This window comes from Brachypodium distachyon, chromosome 5 (genome assembly GCF_000005505.3).
Source record: "Brachypodium distachyon strain Bd21 chromosome 5, Brachypodium_distachyon_v3.0, whole genome shotgun sequence".
NCBI classification, from domain to species: domain Eukaryota; kingdom Viridiplantae; phylum Streptophyta; class Magnoliopsida; order Poales; family Poaceae; genus Brachypodium; species Brachypodium distachyon.
The window spans coordinates 21,717,757-21,739,689 of record NC_016135.3 but is presented as its reverse complement, the minus strand read 5'-3'; the positions used below and the strand labels follow the sequence as shown (position 1 = coordinate 21,739,689).

Below are 21,933 nucleotides of genomic sequence, written 5' to 3'. Positions count from 1 at the left end.
TCCACTCAAAAAAAAAAAAAACCTCGCGACTTCCGGAAACCCTCGTGATCGTTCACTGTGGACAGGTTCAGGGCTCAGGCTCACGGCAGAGAGCGGAGGCCGACGGTCGGTGAAGCAAGCCCGCGCACGAGGGCGAGTACGGAGATGGCGCCGGCGAAGGAGAGCGAGTACAAAAATGTTGCGCAGTCGTTTTCCGTTTACCAAACCTCGTCATCGGATCCAGATAAAGATGGGCAGACACGAGTGGATAACCATTTGAGGACAAGGGTCCCACGAGGGCAGCGCAAGTTCGTACTACCTCAGCGATTCCTCGCCAACGAAGGATCAGCATCAAAACAAGCCATCACCGTACAGCTTTTTTCTTCTCCAATTCTGGCCCCGTGCCGCGATACATCTCACCAGCACTAAATAATTAGGCGTATCTTCGCGCATACATCACCAATATCTTCTTCCGTCCCACTTATTAGTCACCCAACACCTCTCCATCGCCCGTAGCGCTGGACAGCTCTTCTCCGAGTGCTACTACGAGTTTCAATTCCCCGTTCCATCACGCCGCTGCCCCCTCGCATATCGTAGTCGCATATTTTTCTTTCTTTCTTGCTCCTCCTTTTCTTCCATTGGCTCCAAAGCTGCAGTCGGGAGAGTTTCTGCCGACTCTGCCGCGCCGCGCGCATGAAGGATTGGTTCCTCGTGATCTACTGATCTTGACATGGCCATGCGCCTGGAGAACGGATACGCCCATCACCCTGGTACGCCTCTCACGTTCATGTCCCTTTCTCCCATCTTCCCACTCTGGAAACCTTTACCTTTCGTTTTCGGTCGTCGTTCGTCCCCTTCGTGTTTTCCTCATCGCTCACCCTGTGTTTGACTGTTTCCGTGTTTCCTTGTATTCGTCACATCACATCGATGATCGATCTCACGGCTGCATATATATGAGGCTCTCATGCCTGCGTGCGTGCGATCATTGTGGGTCTTGCGGGGCAGGGGTCGATCGGGTTGTTCAACTGTTTTTGTTTGGGGCTTTGGGCACAGTTGCACGCATTGACGCATGCGCGCGCGTCGGTTTCCTGTATCGGTAGTGATGATGCTGTGTTTGGTCGTGACCGTGTATGCAGATTGGGCTTGCATTTAGACGCCTACAGCTCTTCGGTTCGGGTCCCTCCTGGAACAGCGCTCACGGAATCTTTTCTATTTATGCTCTTCGAGTTTGCTGGTCCCTGTGAGCTGTCGCGAACACAATACAGCCATACGGGCCAAACAAATGTAGTAGACCCGTACGTGGAGTCGGATACGACGTGCGTGTAGTAACGCCGAGACCTCGTCAATGTCACTGTTTGTACAGCTACACGACGGAAATATCTAGCAGGATGCACTTCTCTGTTCACATCCATACGTCGTGCTTGACGCCTACCAGGCCAGGCACCCACCAGTTCTAATCACTAGCTCGTCCTGTTTCATAATTCTTGTCTCAAATTTTACCAAAAACTGGGCGTATCTATTTCTAAAAAATATATCTACATACCTGTAATATTTTGACAAGAATTATGAAACGGAAGGAATATGTTACAATTTGTATGGCCGTAGCGCACGAAGCATGATGCAGTGTTGTGACACACTTCCCTGCGGTTTAATAGGATTGATAAAATACTCATATTAACAAGATATAACTTTTTTTTCGGGAGCCCATCTGAAAGAAACCTCAAAGTTAAACGTGCTTGGCTGAGAGCCCAACTCAGTCTTGAAACTTAGAGAGTTGGCAGAAGTGACATTGGGGCGTTACAAGTATAGTGTATTTCACCATTTGCATTACTTAGTGCACGAGCAAGCAATAACATTGCTACAACTCATTCTTTATCTCAAATATGTAGCAGTATAGATGAAGTGAACACGTACGTTTGATTTCGTATTGTGAACTTTACTGGGTCTTCATGGGAAGGTAGGGAAAACGAGATAAGATGACAAAGCATACACCCAGGAAAAAAGAGATAGGATGAACACGACGTGGATTGCAAGTTGGGACTTGGAAATGTATGATAACGGGCGAATCAAACACTGGGATTGCCAAAAATTTCCGGCGCTGCTAGCTTTTTTTTTCCTTAAGAAAGTAAGACTTTTTTTTCGGCCCCTAGACATGATGAAACATACTACATATTAGTAAGGTACCCGTCGCTGCTACGGAGCCACATAAAAAGTAGTCGAGTATTACTTCCGCTTATGCGTTGCAAATAGTCATAACACTCTGCTTTGCTGTAAGATATATATGCCTTTCGGATCATTAACATGATCTCAAATATGAAAGAGAAATTACCATATCCTGAATGCTCCTGATGAACAATCAAATGGACAACTGCAACCGTGGTGGTGGCGGAGGATAGCATGGCACATTTTTAGCATGCCTAGTTTCAATCATAGACAAATTATATTGTGGACCAAAAGCATAAGCACAAAGTTGGTAGCTGAAGTATGGAATAAATTACTTAACTCACTTTCTTTTCTGTGCCAAAAGTTAACCCTCAGATAAACACAACACATGAAGCAATGCTTAAAACGATATGGACAAGAATGTACTATCAGAAGGCTTGTATTGGATGCTAGTGCGTGTGAATATGAAGATCAATCTACTGTACCTTGTCTAATGAAATGAGTGAAAGAAAAATCAATCAACTTCATAGAATCAGTTTCAGCTCCTGTTATTGAGAGGAAATTCTTGTCAAATTAATGCTACTCAGTTCATATGCATAGACGGAGTTAAATAGATCCAATGACAACCATGCATGCTACACCAGCTCACCAAAGTTATCATATACTGTGATCCAACAAAACTGGCTCAATTGAAGATATAGAAACCAATCCAAGCAATTATTGTAAATAGCAGTTAAGCAAGAAGAGACGACTGGCCTTTTCTAAGAGGAGACCGTGGCTGATAGAATCATTCATGTAGAAAATGGTATGTTCCGATATGAAGAGATAGTATTTGTAGCCTAAATTGTAAACCATCACTTAAACATATTGTTTCCTTGAACACAATAACAGGGCAAAGAGGGCAACAGGAGTATGAACAAATAATATAAGATGTACTAAGGTGGAAAAGGAGCTAGAACAGCATACCCTGAAAGGTTCATGTTCTTGTGGTAATTTCTTTGACGTTCTAAAACCCAAGAAAGAATTAGAAAGTCCTGCAAAAAAATAGAGAAATTGAAGGACCTAGACCACCTAGATGTATTTAAACTTGAAACCAGAAAACTAATAAATCTCGGCAATCTAAATGGAAAAGAATCAGAATGCCCTTACCTATGAATTACTTGATCTCTCACTACAAAATTACTACAATCGCTCTTTTAAGAACAAACTAAACCTACCAGAGAAGGTTCAGAGTGCCAAATCAGAATTACATCCATTAGGAATCATATTTTCTAATTTACATTTAAGCACAACCAGCTATTACCTATTAGGGACAAATTAGTTATGAGTGGTACTGATCCATGGAGTTTCCAAATATTAAAGAAGAAGAAATATATGGATGAATTCAGACAGTCAGTGGCTCGGTGCTCATTCTGAAGCAGCTTCAGCCAGCACACACACACACACATGCTTGTGTTAATCCCTTGGTATGAATTCCCCTCAGTCCTCTATAGACCTAGCCATGGTCGATCATAAGTTAATCAGTAATTGTTTCATTGAAGTGGGATAAAGCAAAAACTTGAATAAATAAAAATCGATCTTCTTGTTTAGTTAATCAGTAATTGCATCCTTACTAAATATTGTTTCTCCGTAATCTCATCATATGAACTAAACCAGATTACTTCATATCGAAAGTAGTACATCTGATCTATATGTCTTCAAAAACCAAATACAAATGAGATGAATCAGTCACATGCAGACACTTTTTTTACATTCACCATGGCTGTTCTCTGAAATTCGTAAGTATTGCCAACTGAAGAAGACGGTTAGATCAGAAACTTTTATTTGGGCCTGCCCACCCCCGAGGGAAGAATGAATAAAGGTAAATTCCAGACCCTGCAAGAGAAATTGAGCAAGTGGGTGTTGCAGTGGGGAGATAATAGACTATCACAGGGTGGTAAAGAGGTCATGATTAAAGCTGTGGCGCAGGCCATTCCAACATATGTGATGGGGGTCTTCAAATTACCTGCGGGGCTCTGCGAGGACCTTACCAAGATCATCAGGGACTTCTGGTGGGGTGCTGAGCACGGCAGGAGGAAGATGTACTGGGTGGCGTGGGATGTCATGCTAAGGCCCAAGAACATGGGCGGTTTGGGCTTCAGGGACATGCAAACCTTCAATCAGGCCCTTTTGGCCCGACAAGCGTGGCGCTTGATTGACAAACCTGACTCCCTATGTGCGAGACTGCTGAGAGCTAAATACTATCCAAATGGATCACTGGTGGATACTGTGTTCACTGGTAATGCTTCTTCCTCCTGGCAAACGATTGAATTCGGGCTACAGTTAGTTAAGAATGGCATCATTTGGAGGATTGGCTGTGGAGAGGGTGTCCGCATCTGGAGGGACCCCTGGATCCCACGGGATTTCAGCCGATGACCGATATCACCAAGGAGAAATTGCTGTCTTAAGTGGGTTTCCGAATTCTTAACCCCGGACGGCAACTGGAATATGGAGCTACTTATGAATTTTTTTTCTCCCAATTGATATTGAGTATATTCTTAAGATTAGAGCTTCTGGCCGGAACAAGCAAGACATTCTAGCTTGGCACCCCGACAAGAAAGGTCAGTTCTCGGTGCGTTCGGCGTACCACCTTGGCCGCTGCATTTCCCCCGAGGGCCAAAATGTGGGTGCTACGAGTAACAGGCCGGACGGTAGCAGCTCTAAGTGGAAGTCTGTCTGGAATGATATTGTGCCGAGGAAGGTGAATATCTTTGCTTGGAAACTCAGTAGGGATGCTCTGGCCACGCAGGTTAATCTCTGTGAGCGGAAGATGGAGAAGACAAGGATTTGCCAAGTGTGTGGTGCTGAGGAGGACGACTCCTTCCACGCCATGGTGCATTGTCCTAATGCGCGAGGTATTTGGCAGGCTATGAGACCTCACTGGGATATTCCAGATCCTAGGCGTCTACGGAACACTGGGCCGGGTTGGCTCCTTCACGCTATCCTTCCCATGGAGAAGACCAAGGCTGCTATGCTGCTTGTGATGTTCTGGTGTATTTGGCACGTTCATAATGATATCACGCATGACAAAATTCTGGCACCCGTTGAGGCCTCAAGGCACTTTCTGTGCAGCTATATGGACTCACTTCTCCTCAACAAACAGTACCCTTGTGTCGATGCTGTCAAAGGGAAGCAAATCTGCTCCTACTCGGCTAGATCGAAGCTCAATCGGAGGGATCATGATCAACCTAGAGCTGTTCAGGCACAGTGGAAGCCTCCAGCCCCTGACTCTGTCAAACTGAATGTGGACGGGTCTTTCTCCCCTGATGACGGTTCTGCTGGGATTGGTCTGGTACTTCGCAATCATAAAGGGGAGGTTTTGTTTTCGGCTTGCTGTAGCCTCTCTCGCTGTATTGACGCCCTTGACACTGAGCTCGGTCTGCATGCTGCTATTGGCTGGACCGATAAGATCATTGTCCTTGAGTCGGGATTGTGCCGAAGCACTGGCGATGGTGGCAGCCAAAGGTTTGGACAGGTCGCCTTTCGCCTTGTGTGTGAAGGAGATCCGCCGCTTGCTCGATGTGCAGCTAGTTACTGTGTGCAAAGTTAATAGGTGCCAAAATTGTGTTAGTCATTTACTGGCAAATTATGCTAGAGTTAATAATCACACTGATAGCTGGATCAGTCATGGACCGGATGTAATTTGGGATCCTGTATCTTTGGACTGTATCAGTCCTGATAGCTAATGAATTTCCGTTTCGCAAAAAAAAGAAACTTTTATTTATTTTTACCAAACGGAGATCAGAATCTTGATCAGCCGAATATGTACAGAGGAAAGGTATAAATTTCTCCTCTTGAATTATTTATATTTAATTGGTCAGGGAGGGGAAGGCAGTTGCATAGGAGCCCACCAGTACGGTGTAGGTAGAACGGATCCAGGGCTGAGAATGTCGCTGGAACAGGTTGCGACTTGCGAGCTGGAGAGCAAGGGAGCCGCCGCTGTCCTCACCCAGCACCACCCACTCTTCTCCGCCTCCATCGCTGCCAAGCTCGTCACCTCACCATGCACCAAAGAGCAGGGGCAGTGTTGCCATGGCGCTGGGGCCCGGGAAGGGAGGGGGAAGAGAAGGGCCGTGGGGTGTTGATGAAGGCTGAAGAGCGAGGCGGCCTGATCCGACAGCGGCCCTCGCGTGGCGGGCTACGACGAGGCGGCGGCGCGCGGTGGCGTCTTGGAGCGGGGCTTCACGAGCGAGAGGGTGAAGGAGTAGATGCATCGGCATGATGTGCCTCTCCGGATCCATCCTAGCAGCATTGGAGGCGATGGAACACTGGAACCGTGGATGGTGCAGGAAGACCGGTCCCACGTGTAAGAGAAGAGAGGAAAGGTGTGTGACGTACGACCACCACCAAATGGCTTTTTTACAAGATTAAAGATAAAGATACACGTCTGTTGTTTTAGCCAAGAGCCACCTAGCTAGTTTTTTTTTGAGAATCGCCAGCTAGCTAGCTGATCCAGAGAGGCCGTCGTACGTGCTACCGTAGTGCCGAACTACACGGGCCAAACGGTATCGGGTCACTGCCGAAGAGCCGAACTACGCGCGCCGGTGCGCGGGAGCGGGAGGAGGAGGCGGCGGCCCATGACATCATGGACGAGGGAGCAGCGGTACCATTGGCAATACGTCAATGTGCCGTCCGTAGACGACGTCGTGCAGGTGGCCCTTTTGGCTCTTTTTTTTTAGAGGAAGGTGGCCTTTCTGGCTTTGAGCCTGTGACCTTGCCTGAGTGGCTGAGTGGGATACGTTTCGTGTTGCAAGCGGCTCGACCCAACCCGTTTGGACTAGAGGCGGGCCAGGCTGTGCACCGACGGATACGTGGGATCGTGAACACGGCTTCCTGGCCCACCTGCAGGCAGGCTCACGGGTCTGTAGTCCTGGCCTGACGTGGAGTAGGAGCCCATGCGGCCACATGTCGGAGGAAAAGGCGCACGTATGCGCCGTAGGGCGAAGCAATGTGACACGACTAGCTCCGTCTTTGCTTGGGCTTCCTACCTAAGTTGCTGATTCTAAAAAAAAACTAAGTTGCTAAATAAAAAATAACTTCTTTTTCTAAACTGTGGAAAAAATATAAACATTTCAAAATATGAAATAAGTACACTATAAAAATATATCACAGTGGATTTAAACTTATTTAAAGTAAAAAATGCCGATAGATTTTTCTATAAACTTGGTCAAAGTTTTAAAGATTTGTCTTACGACAAAGCTAAGACATTCTAGATTTAGGAACAGAGGGAACACTTTTTTTACAAGATAGCGCAATTAATATCCATGGCAAAAATAACATGTTTTAGAAAATATTGCTCTTAGTTCATTTAATAATTTATATTTGTTTCCTTAGTATAAACCAACAAGTGATGAAGAAAAATAACTACCTTCATCAATTGAGTCTTTATATGAGTAAAAAAACTAAAGCCGGAACAAAAAGGATAACAACGCTAGTAGTCACAGCACGTACTAAAGCAATCTTCTAGTTATATTAGCCAAATATTCTTAAGGGTACTTCCTTACATTCTGAAAACACCACGCTGACCTATGCATGAGAAAAGGCCACTATCTCCATGCTCTACTGTCACTGATTATTTTGTCTCGCGCTGGCCACCCAAATCCTCAACTCACAGTCACTCGAAAATCATGTTGCGAAAAGATCAGCTTTCATCGCAGTCGCTTCACCGTCACAATAGATTACCCACCACAACCAGTCCACGGCGGCGATGGGAAATGGGACACATTGTGGCGCATTTTCAAGAGAGAGACAACGTTTTTTCGTAGACCATCATATCAGAGGTTTGTAAGTTTGGTCCTAAATGTACCATCCACTATCACACAAGATCTCTACACGGTTTCGATGACTCACAGAGGGTGACTTTGAGGGCGAGACATAAGGAAAAATGACGCGTGAAAAATGGTGGATGTGATCAAAGCAGCATTAAAGCACCGAAACATGTTAGATGTGATGAAAACAGCATTAAAACTCCGAAGTTCAGCTTGCTTGGGTGATTGTACTATTAGGATGGGCAGGGGGTGCATCTGTGTATGCCACACCTGATGCACATAAAAGATTTTTTTTGTCATGCTAATTATGAATTTAATAAGGCTGAGGCATCATGTTAAACTAGGAAGCGTGAATCAGTCGGCCATGATTCTAACTCGCAAAGCTACAAACCTAAAAGACTTTGTGCTATGTTCAAAAGATGCATCATGTAAATATTTGTTCCAGCTCCACCTCTGAGGATTGGTGGCATATGGGAGGTCTTTGTGTTGAATCCCTCATTTTTGTTTCTCGAGACAACGGAATGAGTGGCGAGGTGCAACCATGTCATGCGAGGCATCTTTGCATGGTGTCGGCAGCGCTTGCGATGATTGCTTTTGATTGTGCGGCATAAAGAGAAATGGTGTGAACGACATGTCTGATAACATCTACATTAAGGCCATGTTTGTTTGAGCTCTTGCTTCAGCTTTTGGTGTTTCTAACCCTCTAAAAAGCATTTCTCTCCGTTTACATGTGAAATTGAGAAGCACGTCCGGAGGTGTTCCCCCCCCCCCCCCCCCCAACAGGTGAAGTGTTTTTTAAAGGGCTAGCAGCATCAAAAGTCGAAGCAGAAGTTGAAACAACAGAGCCTAAAATACTGAACCCCACGCAACTAACGGTTTGATTAAATGTAGACTACTACCTTCAACATGTTTCGCAACATCAAAATATGTAGCAACTTCGCGACACTGGGCTGCAGTTTAATCCAGTGAAGCAATATTGTTATAAACGTATCGTACGTTTTTAGTTCACATCAACTCATGTTGCGCTGAAGTCCCAAATCTCCTCTGGAACATGGTTATTCACGGATAGTCCGTACTATAGTTTCATTTGTTGCTCTGTCAGCCGCACTAGGAAATATTTGGCCCCTAGCCAATTTTTCCTCGATGGGTTTCCAGTTTCCTTCGGCTATCGAGTCTTTTGTCTCGCAGAACGGCTCAGTTTTTCCCATCGTTTAGGCCGTACAATATCTGGGCATGGGTGGCCCGGCCCGGCCGCCCCAGCCCGAAGCCTGACGTCCCGAGCCGGGCTCTGGCCTCACTTTTCAGTCCCAAGCCCAGCCCGAAACCCCAAAAATGACAAAAAAGAGTATTTTTAGGAAAAATAGATATAAAAATCATTTATTTATTCCGAAAATAATTATTTTAATACTTGAATGGCCTATTTTAGAGGTTTCGGGCCAGGCCGGGCTTCGTAAAAGCCTGACGGTTAAACCTGAAGCCCGAGCCCGGCTCGGGATTTGCCCAGGTACAGGCCGTACTGCTACTTCAGCAAAGCTGTGCTCTGCCAGTCTACCCTCGTCTTGAAGCGGAGCAAAGCACCGAAACCGGACAAGAACTTGTTCTAAAACACTGATTTCTTGTGCCTACGCATCTGCATTTCTTTGTGCTGTCGATGCCGAGAGCGACGGCGTCCTTGCCCTGGGGCAGTAGCTCTAGCTGCCCGAGTAGGTTCAGGAGAAGGCCGTTGCATTTCTAGTCACCAGGCCCGAGGCAGCCCAGTCGCATTCGTCGCCTGGCCTTCCTTTCGTCGTGGCACCAGCCTTCTAAAGCCTCGGGCCTCGGGCCCAGAAAATGGCCGCGCACCCGGTACGGCCCCCCACATGCGTCCGCGCGGCTGTTCAGCGGCCTGCAAACACCGGAGAGAGAAACTCGGGCCACCACGGTGAATCGAAACTGTGTCTCTGTACTGTGGGCCTACTTTACCCGGTAGAGCTAGCGTGTCATTGACGAGTAGGGAATCAGGTGTGCGAAAGATCCGGTGGAAGAGAGAGAGAGCGCCGTTTGGCGATGATGCCCCCACGCACTGGCGCGTGCGCCCCGTAGGCGGAACCAATCTGAGCCATTGATCTGGTAGGGTAGGTGTAGGCCGCTGTTACGCTGTACCCTTTGGGTGCAACAACAGCGGCCGCGTCACTGTTTGCTGCATCGAGCGGCGCCCGCCCGGGCCATTGACCCATTCCTGTCTTAACCAAAACGGGATGGCAGTGACTGCGACGCGGCCCCCGTACGCACACGCACCGTTGCCGCTCACGCGCGCCTTGTGAACCGAGACGTCACCCACTCACCCGCCAGCACGTACGGCCGCTGCACGCGTTCCGTGAATCCCTCTCTCGGTGTAGGTACGTGCTGCTGTGTGGCTGTGACAAAAAAAAATGTACGAAAAAAATTGTGATTCCTTTGCGAAGTTATAGCGTTGCTAAATGGATCGTAAACAACGTGCTGACAGCGAGTGCGACGGGGCAATGGGCTTGGTGGGTGCACCCATGATGCCGAGGTGTGCGCTTGGCACGCGGCATAAAACTAGGCGCGCCCAATCAGCAGCCGAAACGTCTATGGGCCCTGCGGAGAAAGAGGGCGCAATTATCCACTCCTGACAACTCGGCCCGTGCGGTTTTAGCTTATCTTACGTTGGTTTAAACCCCCAAATAATCCTACTGCTGCCCGGGGCGTCGCGTCCGAGGCGCTCCCGGCCCAAATCCCGCGCCGGCCCCCACGATGTCATTGATGCCCCAACACCCACGCGCTCCACGTCCGTACGCACTACAACCACGAAAGCGGGTTCTCCGGCCCGGGTTATCGGGCCCGCATCGCACACCGAGACTCCGAGACCCGCCCAGCGACCTGACATCACACGGGGTCACTCCTTTTTCCCCGTGTAGACCGACGCCCAGATCCCATTCTTCCTCGCTCTCTCATCCAGCCCCCGCTCTCTCCCCCGTCCTTTGTAATCAACGACGACCGCCGGTAAGGGCTTCCCCGCTCTCCTCTACTCGTTTTCTACCTTCTATTAACTGTCTTGACCTTCCCCATTGCCTCCGCCGCCGCCGCAGTCGCCAACACTGCCCCGATTTACCGGGCCCACTCCGCGAACCGGTACCCGGCCCGCGACCTGACACGGGCGCTCTGCCCTCGCTTCGGCTCTTCCCCCCCTGCTAGCCGCACTGCTGCTAATTAACCGCAAGCGGCCGGCGTCCTTCCGCTCCTCAAAAAAGCCGAGAGAGGGGGTGGTGGAGGCCGAGAGGGGCAGCGCCACTAGTGAACGCGGTTGGGGGGAGTCGGACGAGGCCTAGGGTTTCCGGAGACCACCTCCTGCGCCGCCGCCGTTCGCCGAGCCGCCTGCTCAGGTATCGACCCCTTCCCCTTTGCTCTGTCGCTCTCCCCCGTTCGTTTCGCTAATCTATCTAGTTTGGTGCGGGCACGTGGTGTTCCGTCGAGCGATTGGTAGCCGGTTGTACAATCGCGTGGGTTCCGGTGCACGAGTGAATTTGAGTCTTCGGTGGATTTAGTCTAGGTTTGGCGTCGGATTTGCGCGGATCTAGCTTGCGACGAGCTGATCCGATGGGGTTCGTACGATTTGCTCGTGTTCGTGCGATCGTTTCCTTGTATTTGTGCTAATCTCTTGATACAGAACGCGTGGTGTGCCAGATTAAGGAAGCCCTTCCCCTTCCAGTTTTGAGCGCGATTACATTAGGGTTAGATAGTTGTCTGAATGCTATTGTTTGGTTTTATTTCGTTTTTTGTTACGGTACCGTGCATGGTACACTGCAGAGCCCCTTTTTACTCTTTTTATTTATCTACTATGTGTTTTGTGCTGTAGCTTCATTTGTCGGGGTCGAGGTCTGTTTTTGTTGTTTTTGTCCTCGTTGTTGTTGTTTTCGGTTATTATGCAGAGCTAATCCTATAGCTTGTTTAAATGTATCATTATTTGAGATGAAACTGCAGCCTCATATGAGATCCTTTCTGCTAATTTTCTAGACTTCAGGTCAAGCCAAGTGTTTCCTAATAGGATGTTAAACCTTTGTTAGAAAGGCAAAATGTATCATCTCCTATGGTTTACATATATATTACCAATACCTGTTGTTGCTGGTGTGCTGCTAAGTTACTGGGAGCAATATGATACTGGTTGCTGCATTCAAAATATTTGATGTGCCCACAAGCGGCTTTGCTCTAACACAAGTTCGGATAGAAATATGAAAGCACTAGGGAGAAGATCTTAGAAGATTTCCGTGTCTTTATTGTTGTCTCGTGGTGTTCAATTTCATGTGCTACATCTATTGTCTGTACTGATCGTATTGTCTTGTATACATGCCTCTGGGCTTTATTGGGAGTGCATTGTTCATGTGCACATTTCTTGTGGTGATACTGTATATGCATATAAAACATGTATGACAGAAGAATTACTGATTGGTGAAGCTGCAGATGAACAATTGAATCTCATTAAAGCCCAGAGGAATACTTAATTCTTCTGTCATGCATAATTCTTCCTCGCCAGTTCATAGATGGTTAAAATAATTCACATCGGTGAGGAAGAATTATGTATAATAGAAGAACTAATTGGTCAAGCTGCAGATGTTGGATTATATGCCTAGATTATGCAGATTTATATGTGCATTTCCTTCTCAAACACACATTATCTTTCTCTTTCTAGTATTTTTGCTTGATTATGCTATTCATTCTGCTTGAAGTTATCCTTGATATATTTCAGTCCGGATACCTATTATTTTATTTTCTTACATTTTGGTGTATTCTTTGTCCTGGCAGCGCCCACCATGGTTAGGAAGAAGAGAACTGGTCCTGCCAGCCCTGGAGAGAGTTCTGGGGAGGCTTCGGGAGCTTCTGGGCAGGGTTCCTCACAGCGAACTGAAAGAGCTCCTCAACAGCATGGTGGTGGACGTGGTTGGGTACCTCCACAGGGTGGCCGTGGTGGTGGGCCACACCAGGGGCGTGGTGGACCCTATCAGGGCCCTGGTGGGCCAGCTCCACCGGAATTTCAACAGCGTGATTATCAGGGACGTGGACATGCAGGTGGTGGCCCACCTGAATATCAACAGCGTGACTATCAGGGACGTGGACATCCAGGTGGTGGTCCACCTGAATATCAGCCGCGTGACTATCAGGGACGTGGTGGTCCAAGGCCCAGAGGTGGTGGAATGCCGCAGCCATACTATGGTGGGCATAGGGGAGGTAGTGGTGGACGCAATGTTCCCCCAGGTCCATCAAGAACAGTTCCCGAGCTGCACCAAGCCCCTCATGTCCAATATCAAGCCCCGATGGTTTCCCCATCCGCATCGGGAGCTGGCTCATCCTCTCAGCCCGTGGTGGAGGTGAGCAGTGGACAAGTCCAGCAACAGTTTCAAAAACTTGCCATCATTGACCAAAGTTCGACCAGCCAAGCCTCTCAACTGGCACCAGCGTCGAGCAAATCAGTTAGATTCCCATTGCGCCCTGGAAAGGGTACATATGGGGATAGGTGTGTCGTCAAGGCAAACCATTTCTTTGCTGAGCTTCCTGATAAGGACCTCCACCAATACGATGTATGTCCTTACGATGAAGTTTCTCTTCCTCGCTTGAGTTCTCTAGCTATTGCTGATCACTAATCGTGTTTCAACAGGTGACCATAACGCCAGAGGTTACATCACGTGGTGTTAATCGTGCTGTGATGGCAGAACTTGTTAAGCTTTACAGACAATCTCATTTGGATGGACGTTTACCTGCTTATGATGGAAGGAAGAGCCTCTATACAGCTGGGCCGTTGCCGTTTACGTCAAGGACATTTGAAATTACTCTGCAAGACGAAGAAGAAAGCCTTGGTGGTGGACAAGTCGTGCCAAGGTATGCAGTCACTGTGATATTTGTAGTGATATGTACTCAAATTTTTGTACTGACGTTCCTTCTGTTTTAAGGCGCGAGAGACAATTCAGGGTGGTGATCAAATTTGCTGCTCGTGCTGATCTCCACCATTTGGCTATGTTTCTAGCTGGGAGGCAGCCTGATGCACCACAAGAAGCTCTTCAGGTGCTTGATATTGTGCTACGTGAATTGCCTACTGCAAGGTATCTTTTGTCTAACCGACCCTTGTTTTTATTTTTTCCTGAGGCATGTGTTCAAATTCCTCTCTGTTTTTCATCTGTAGGTATTCTCCAGTTGGCCGATCATTTTATTCTCCAAACTTAGGGAGACGTCAGAAACTTGGTGAAGGTTTGGAAAGTTGGCGTGGATTTTACCAAAGTATAAGACCTACACAGATGGGACTATCGCTTAATATTGGTTAGATGCTACTCCAAATCTTAATTTGTCGTTGTATACATTTGTTATCTTGTCAGTTGTGATGAATCTCGATAGTGGGTGGCCTCAATGCTCAGTAATAATACTAGCATTGTAGTTCACATCTGAGTGTTGGTAGCAGAATGGCCATTTGTCTCACTGACATAATTTATTTTACATGCTGTTTCTGTTTGCAGATATGTCTTCTACTGCATTTATTGAGCCTCTCCCTGTGATTGAATTTGTTGCTCAGCTTCTGTGTAGAGACATCTCAGTTAGACCGCTGTCTGATTCAGATCGTGTGAAGGTTTGAATTCATAACTTGTCTCACTGTTCACAGTGACGTTTGTCAATGCAGAGTTACCCTAATTCTTCTCTCTCCTGCAGATTAAAAAGGCGTTGCGAGGTGTAAAGGTGGAGGTGACGCATCGAGGGAACATGCGTAGGAAATATCGTATATCTGGTCTAACGTCACAAGCTACACGAGAGCTATCGTATGTGCTTCTTCCATCGCTACATACACAGAAATCTCTTGTGCTCTTGCAGATTCGTGTGTGATTCCCTGTTGGTTTTCTTGTGATAGATTCCCTGTCGATGAACGTGGTACTGTAAAAACCGTGGTGCAATACTTCCTGGAGACATATGGTTTTAATATTCAGCACACCACTCTGCCTTGCTTGCAAGTGGGCAATCAGCAGAGGCCGAATTATCTTCCTATGGAGGTTTGTATATTTAACAACCTTGTTGTATTTTATTTAATACGCTATTATATCTGTGTGCGTGTTTTCTAGATTCTACATCCAGCTTCAACATGTTGTTACAAGTTAATCAGTTTATCATTCTTAAATATCAGGTTTGTAAGATTGTTGAAGGACAACGTTACTCGAAGCGCCTGAATGAGAAACAGATAACTGCTCTACTGAAAGTCACTTGCCAACGCCCTCAGGAGCGCGAAAAGGATATCTTGACGGTAATTGTGGTTACATCTTTGTGGTGGAAGTTATTATAATAATGTTGTTGTAAAAATTGCCTTCTGACACCCCGTGTCTATCTTTTAAGACTACATGTTTATATGGTTGTCTGATGTTCTCTCCTCTTATGTTGACAAAGTTCTTCCAGTTTGATATCTAATGTAATTCAAGCATCTATAATGTTTAGGAGTTTTTGGAATTCATGCACAAGCATACCTTACAAGATGATAGTTGCTTGTGGAGTCATTTCTTATGTTCTAGACCATTTTATTGGGGAAGAGTAGACTATCTATGGCCTGCTTATCTGAGTTACTCCTGTAGTCCTGTGCATGTATTGATGATTACAGACTATACACCAGCATTTCACATTTAAAGTGGAATTTATAAATCTCTTCTGTTTTTTCTGTTAATCAGACTGTGCATCACAATGCATACTATGAGGATCCATATGCACAGGAATTTGGCATAAAAATTGATGAGCGCCTTGCATCGGTTGAAGCTCGTGTTCTTCCCCCGCCAAGAGTAAGACAATTTGTACTGTGATTACTGATTATGCTGGATTTGTATTTCCATATTGGGCATATGATCCGATGACCGCTGAGTGCTCTTTTTTGTTTGTACTAGCTTAAGTACCATGATAGTGGCAGAGAGAAGGATGTCTTGCCCAGAATCGGCCAGTGGAATATGATGAACAAGGTATGGTTTCATTAATGTCCCGAGTCATCGAGTTGCGATCATTCTTCCTGCAAAGGCCTTCAGCGGCCTGTTATACATGGGGAGCCATAGAGGAGAAACCTAATGAGAATATAAGTTAAAACAAAACTGTACTTAATATTTTTTTTGTAAAATTGAAAAAGATTTGAATTGTAAACTGACCACACAACTAGGAAACAGTTAGATAATTTATTCTATGGTCTAGTAGTTGATTAGAGTCTGGTTTAAAATTCTGTGTTGGCCTTGTACATTTTTTGGAAGGAGGGAGTAACAGCCTGGGAGGTTTTACTGCTGCTGTGTTACTTCATATTATTTCATTCGTTCCTTCAGTCACATTTCCAGAAGACTGTTTACTAAATATTATTTACTGCTGCAGTGTTACTTCATATTATTTCATTAGTTCCTTGGGTCACATTTCCAGAAGACTTTAGTTTCACATGGGAGCATTTTTAAGTGGGAATCTGCATGATTTTACCTCAAAGCTGTTCTTTGGTCGTATGCCCCACTGCCATTATTATTTCATAAACCTGCATATCCCCCTTTTCTGATGCTATTTTTGAGCAAGTTTCATAACATGTTCATTTTGGTGGTTAGAAAATGGTGAATGGTGGTCGAGTCAGTAACTGGGCATGTATTAACTTCTCTCGGAATGTTCAAGATAGTGCTGCCAAGGGTTTCTGCCATGAGCTGGCTATAATGTGCCAAATATCTGGAATGGTATGGTTCAATCATGCAATTAGATTCTTATGATTCTCTTATCATTTTGGTTACTTTGTATTCTGTGGTCTTCAAATTCTCCATTTGTCTTTTTAGGACTTTGCACCTGAACCTGTGCTACCCCCACTTACCGCGAGACCTGAGCATGTGGAAAGAGCACTAAAGGCTCGTTATCAAGATGCCATGAACATAATCAGACCCCAGGGCAGAGAACTTGATCTGCTAATTGTTATACTGCCTGACAATAATGGTTCTCTTTATGGTATGATCTCCTCCTAAGGAGTTCAGGATTGCTCTGTGGAGTGTGGATACTTTTGCTTATGAGTTTTCTTTCCTTCCCAGGGGATCTCAAAAGGATTTGCGAGACTGATCTGGGATTGGTATCTCAATGTTGTCTCACAAAGCACGTCTTTAAGATGAGCAAGCAGTATCTTGCCAATGTAGCACTTAAAATTAATGTTAAGGTATTTCACTGAGCTCCAACCATTTTATCTTTATTCTAGTCCTATTATTGTTATGTACTTATATGTTTTTTCCTATTTTTCAGGTAGGAGGAAGGAATACTGTACTTGTTGATGCTTTGACAAGGAGGATTCCCCTTGTTAGTGACAGACCAACCATAATATTTGGTGCTGATGTTACACATCCTCATCCTGGTGAAGATTCCAGTCCTTCCATTGCCGCAGTAAGTGGCTTTTACTTTGAAATACATCCTAACTTTTGCTATGCTGTCGCGGACCTCTGCAGTTTCCCTAGGAGTGTTGCAAGTTCTGCAGTTTTGCTTATTGTGTGTCAATATTCATTCCTCTAGGTGGTTGCTTCCCAAGACTGGCCTGAGGTCACCAAGTATGCAGGATTAGTGAGCGCACAAGCCCATAGACAAGAGTTGATACAGGATCTATTTAAAGTATGGCAGGATCCCCAAAGAGGAACTGTGACTGGTGGCATGATCAAGTAAGATCCTAGTATTCTAATCAGATAGATTAATTTTATATTTTGACGCTGCTAAAAATGCAAAATTTGTTAAATTTGCAGGGAGCTTCTCATTTCTTTCAAGAGGGCAACTGGGCAAAAGCCACAGCGAATCATATTTTACAGGTTCAAAACTTCTCATCCGCATCTTTGCTAATCATTATTGTCTATTATTAAACATATGGTACTTTCAGGGATGGTGTCAGCGAAGGACAGTTCTATCAAGTTCTGTTGTATGAGCTTGATGCCATTAGAAAGGTTCTACACTTTTGTATAGTAACTTTGTCCACACTTTTCTGGCCATATTTGGCATATTTCCTCTGACTGCCATTTCTTATCTACGGATTTAGGCCTGTGCATCCTTGGAGCCAAATTATCAGCCTCCAGTTACCTTCGTAGTTGTCCAGAAGCGTCATCATACCAGGCTTTTTGCTAATAACCACAACGATCAGCGTACTGTGGATAGAAGCGGGAATATACTGCCTGGTTAGTTATTTGTGCAAACAAGTTTTTTGAGCTTACATCAAATTTGAATCTAACCATTGTGGAATGGACCTTTTTGATGTACCTAATTTGTAGGCACTGTTGTTGATTCCAAGATTTGCCATCCGACAGAGTTTGATTTCTACTTGTGTAGCCATGCTGGCATTCAGGTTTGCTTGCCTTCTTAATGTTTGTTTTTTAATTTGATGGAATGAGCTGGTTACTGATTCAAGTCTTGATTCTTTTCAGGGAACAAGCCGCCCTGCTCATTATCATGTTCTGTGGGATGAGAACAAATTTACTGCTGATGAGTTGCAAACTCTCACAAACAACTTGTGCTACACGTAATTTGCTGTCCTTAGATATGCCTTTTAATAATTAGTATGTGCTATTGAACTGGCCAATTAAACATAATTTCTACCGTTTCAGGTACGCAAGGTGCACCCGCTCTGTATCAATAGGTACGTCCCAAGGCAAATAACTTCTTTTTATTTTCTCAAGCTAGATTCTATGTGGTGCTGAACTTCTCAAGCTGTGTAATGTGTGATTCAATGCTGACCATTTGGGTCTGTTTGTTGCAGTGCCGCCGGCATATTATGCACATTTGGCGGCCTTCCGAGCAAGATTTTACATGGAGCCAGATACCTCTGACAGTGGGTCCATGGCAAGTGGTGCCCGTGGCCCTCCACAGGGTGGTTCGCGCAGTACAAGGGCGTTTGGGAATGTTGCTGTCAGGCCTCTGCCTGCCCTCAAGGAAAACGTGAAGCGTGTCATGTTTTACTGTTAAGATCATTCTCTGGGGAATTGCCTAGATCATTTTATGTAGTTGAACTGTATTGGTAATGCTGTCTGCACCGCGTGTGAACTTAAAAGATTGTCTGCTGATTGGGCTGTTCTGCTATGTGAAGTGTTCGTGTAACAATCTACCTTTCTATGACTGGTGTTTATGATATATCGTGGAACCTATTAGTATGTCTTATCACTTCTGGTACTGCTCTGAAAGGTTGTTCCGGTTGTATATCTGTGATCCGATCTTTAGTCATCAATGATTGCAATTAGCCTGTGCCTTGGGTTTGTCTGCTAAACAATTGAGTTTTCAATAATAAGATTACATTGTTGCAGTTGCAGTTCATGTTGGATAATCTGAAAGCCGTTTGCCCTCATGTTGTGTTGTTTTTGTTCTGTGTTCTTTCGTTCCTGTTATGTCGCTGGTCGTCTTGATTTCGTTGTGTTCTTTCTTTCTCCAATGATAATGAGATATACATGCAGTTCAGGAAAGGCCTGGTACAGATGACAGCAAAAGGTAAGTATGGAGGACAACGGTGTCCATGTAGGCAGTGATCAAGGTAGTGCATCACTGACAAACAGACCGCAACGATGGGTCAATGGTGTTGCGCCTTTAGGGAATACAGAACGCGACAATGTATCGCGACGTCGCCGTTAGGGAATGTAAACGATTGAACTGGCGCTATTCTAGTAATACTGTATTTGCTGTAAGTAACAGGCAACAGCGACAATTAGAACCAGATGTCGCAGGGATCAGAAATTGAAGTGTTTTCCCTTATTTTTTGGTGGGAACAGGCATTCGATAGCCGGTAAGAAGTAGCAAGTTATAGAGGGGAGTGGTGTCAGACAGCAGAAACCTCTTCCCTAGCATACCGGGCTAAGCTGTGCGGGAGTGAGCACATTACTATTCCTAGGCGATCAGTGATCCGGTTCAAGCAACTTTAATCTCTCGAAGATCGAAGCAGAGCGCGGACCTATTCAGCACAGTACTGAGTACTCCCTCTGTCCCATATTAACTGACTTTCTGTTACATGTATCTAGACCCGTTTTAGCCAGAGATACATCCATATTTAGACAAATTTAAGTGACTTGGTATGAGACGGAGGGAGTAGCATTTAGGTGGTTGAGAAGATCCTGGCGATCGGAGTATCGGACTCGCCTTGCAAATGAGCACACAAGAATGGACAAAAAAATTTAATACTCTGTATGCACTCTTGCACCTCCGCTTCAGCCGCATTCGTACATGGGGAACTGGCACGTAAAGCGGCTCCCAACCAAGCATCGCCTGTTTGAGAAATGAAGCTGCCATCGAAGTTCAGCTTTTGCCAACCCGTATCAGAGGGCTTCCATGGTTGATCATGTCCAGTACTCCAGTGTGACCATCGCTTCTGCCAGTCACATTAAGCTAGGGGAGGAAGTGCAAGTGGAAGACAGACCAGTACAAGTTTATATCTGCATGGCCAAAGAGTAGCTGTATATGAAATGGGCTAAAGGGACTTCTTTTCCTAAACCAAAGATCGAGTCATTCCTTAGGCACCAGATAAGCCCGCTACCAGAGAAACATGATGCGTTGCCTTGTTTGCACATCAAATGAGTCCAAAAGGATCATAACCCAATCTCTCCGTTGGAAGGAAAGCTCACAATCAGCAGGTAAATTCCACTATTCCATTCCTTACGCACACGTTGTCTACGAGCACGAGCTTTTGGACAGGACATAACACCATGGAAATTTGTTTCATCCTCAGAGATGGAACATATAGGGCTGGTGTTTTTAATCCGACAGCATCGCCTTTCCTGAACCGCAAGTGAATTTGTGGCTAGGTGAAAACACACACCTTTGGTGGGACGTTTGCCTTCGAGATCATAACAGGATTTGCAATAGTGGAACCAAGCCATGAAGTCGATTCCTCGGTACCCAGCAGCTTGATTCGGAGGAACGTTTCAGCATAACGAGGATAGAAAATTTCACGTACAATGTGTTCGTTCCGGGTGTTCTGATCAGCAAATCAAGCTGAAACTTGAAAGAGCATTAATCAGGATCAGCAATCTTTTTCGAAGACCAGATGTATGTTATTTTTCAAGGTGCAACTTCAACATATTCTCCATCATCACCATGACGACGGGGCAGTAGTCCCCCTGGACTATGGGTTTGTGGAAATAGATCACACACTCTCTCTCTCTCTCTTATGTGATATCATGTAATAGAATTATATGAGCTGTTAAACATGATTATAATTATCATTGAATATTTATAGGTGGATCTTTTTTTTAAGATGAGTTATGAGATTGCAATGTTCAGATTGTGTTTGATGTAATGGCAGATGCCTAAGTCTACCCATTCTTGTTTACTTGTATTGATCATATGAGTTTGCTTGGACATGTGTGTTAGATGGAATAAACTAGTGGAATCTGAATAGTGACAGAAAATTTGGGAACCACTAAGGTTTTAACCTTTCCGTTGTTTACCTCACTAGGGGTAAATGAATATACGTGCATTATGCTATGAAGTGACATTAATAATAGTCTTGTTTGTTCAAGGTTGCATGAAAGTTCAACATCATGTTAAATTTCTTAAAATAATGTTTTCTTTATCTTAAACTTGGTTGGACGAGAGATCAAATGCCAAGAGAGTATTAGTGGGATGTGTGCATCATCTCAATTATAGAACGTGATGTCCATATGAATGCTTATTAATCATATCTAAATTGCAATGCAAAGTAAACTAACTTGTCATTTATCCCATTTTCACGCAAACAAAATTATGATCCATATGAATGCTTATTAATCATAAGAAAACAACTTTACTACTATTATTTTGATCGTCGGGCTGACCAATGTGAGGCCGGCCGTCACGTCGACACGCTTCATGTCGTGGAGGGAGTCCGAATCACTTATGTTGCTGCAATGGAGAATACGTGAGCACAAACACTATTTAACAGCGATGAGACACAATTTCGGCAAAAGTCATTGCACTCGTCAGAAGTGGAAAAGCTCGCAGGGAGTGGAAGGGACTCAGGGATCCATTGTGCAAGAAGTGG

General features: G+C 45.3%; 1 protein-coding gene across 2 annotated transcripts; it reads left to right on the top strand.

The window, feature by feature from the left end:
• The first annotated feature begins 500 nt into the window (after positions 1-500).
• Positions 501-19,230, top strand: LOC100826932 (protein argonaute 1B). 2 transcript variants are annotated; one of them, XM_003580292.4, is made up of 24 exons: positions 10,809-10,952; positions 11,039-11,332; positions 12,750-13,522; positions 13,600-13,820; positions 13,892-14,041; positions 14,122-14,255; positions 14,450-14,559; positions 14,640-14,746; positions 14,836-14,974; positions 15,106-15,222; positions 15,638-15,745; positions 15,848-15,919; positions 16,532-16,654; positions 16,751-16,916; positions 16,997-17,118; positions 17,202-17,339; positions 17,466-17,608; positions 17,690-17,752; positions 17,821-17,884; positions 17,977-18,112; positions 18,206-18,279; positions 18,359-18,453; positions 18,539-18,570; positions 18,691-19,230. In XM_003580292.4, exons 3-24 carry the CDS (start codon positions 12,758-12,760, stop codon positions 18,894-18,896), a joined length of 3,285 nt encoding a protein of 1,094 aa, XP_003580340.1. In that variant the 5' UTR covers positions 10,809-10,952; positions 11,039-11,332; positions 12,750-12,757; the 3' UTR covers positions 18,897-19,230. The 2 variants fall into 2 exon arrangements, with proteins under 2 accessions (XP_010240271.1, XP_003580340.1); XM_010241969.3 differs by lacking the exons at positions 10,809-10,952; positions 11,039-11,332 and adding an exon at positions 501-749.
• The last annotated feature ends 2,703 nt before the right edge of the window (positions 19,231-21,933 follow it).

Bases quoted from the DNA above. Each gene is read 5' to 3' on its own strand.
- LOC100826932 (XM_010241969.3), top strand. From the start codon at position 710: ATGGCCATGCGCCTGGAGAACGGATACGCCCATCACCCTG. The intron at 14,042-14,121 runs GTATCTTTTGTC...TTTCATCTGTAG, and splicing joins CGTGAATTGCCTACTGCAAG to GTATTCTCCAGTTGGCCGAT. The intron at 17,119-17,201 runs GTATTTCACTGA...CCTATTTTTCAG, and splicing joins CACTTAAAATTAATGTTAAG to GTAGGAGGAAGGAATACTGT.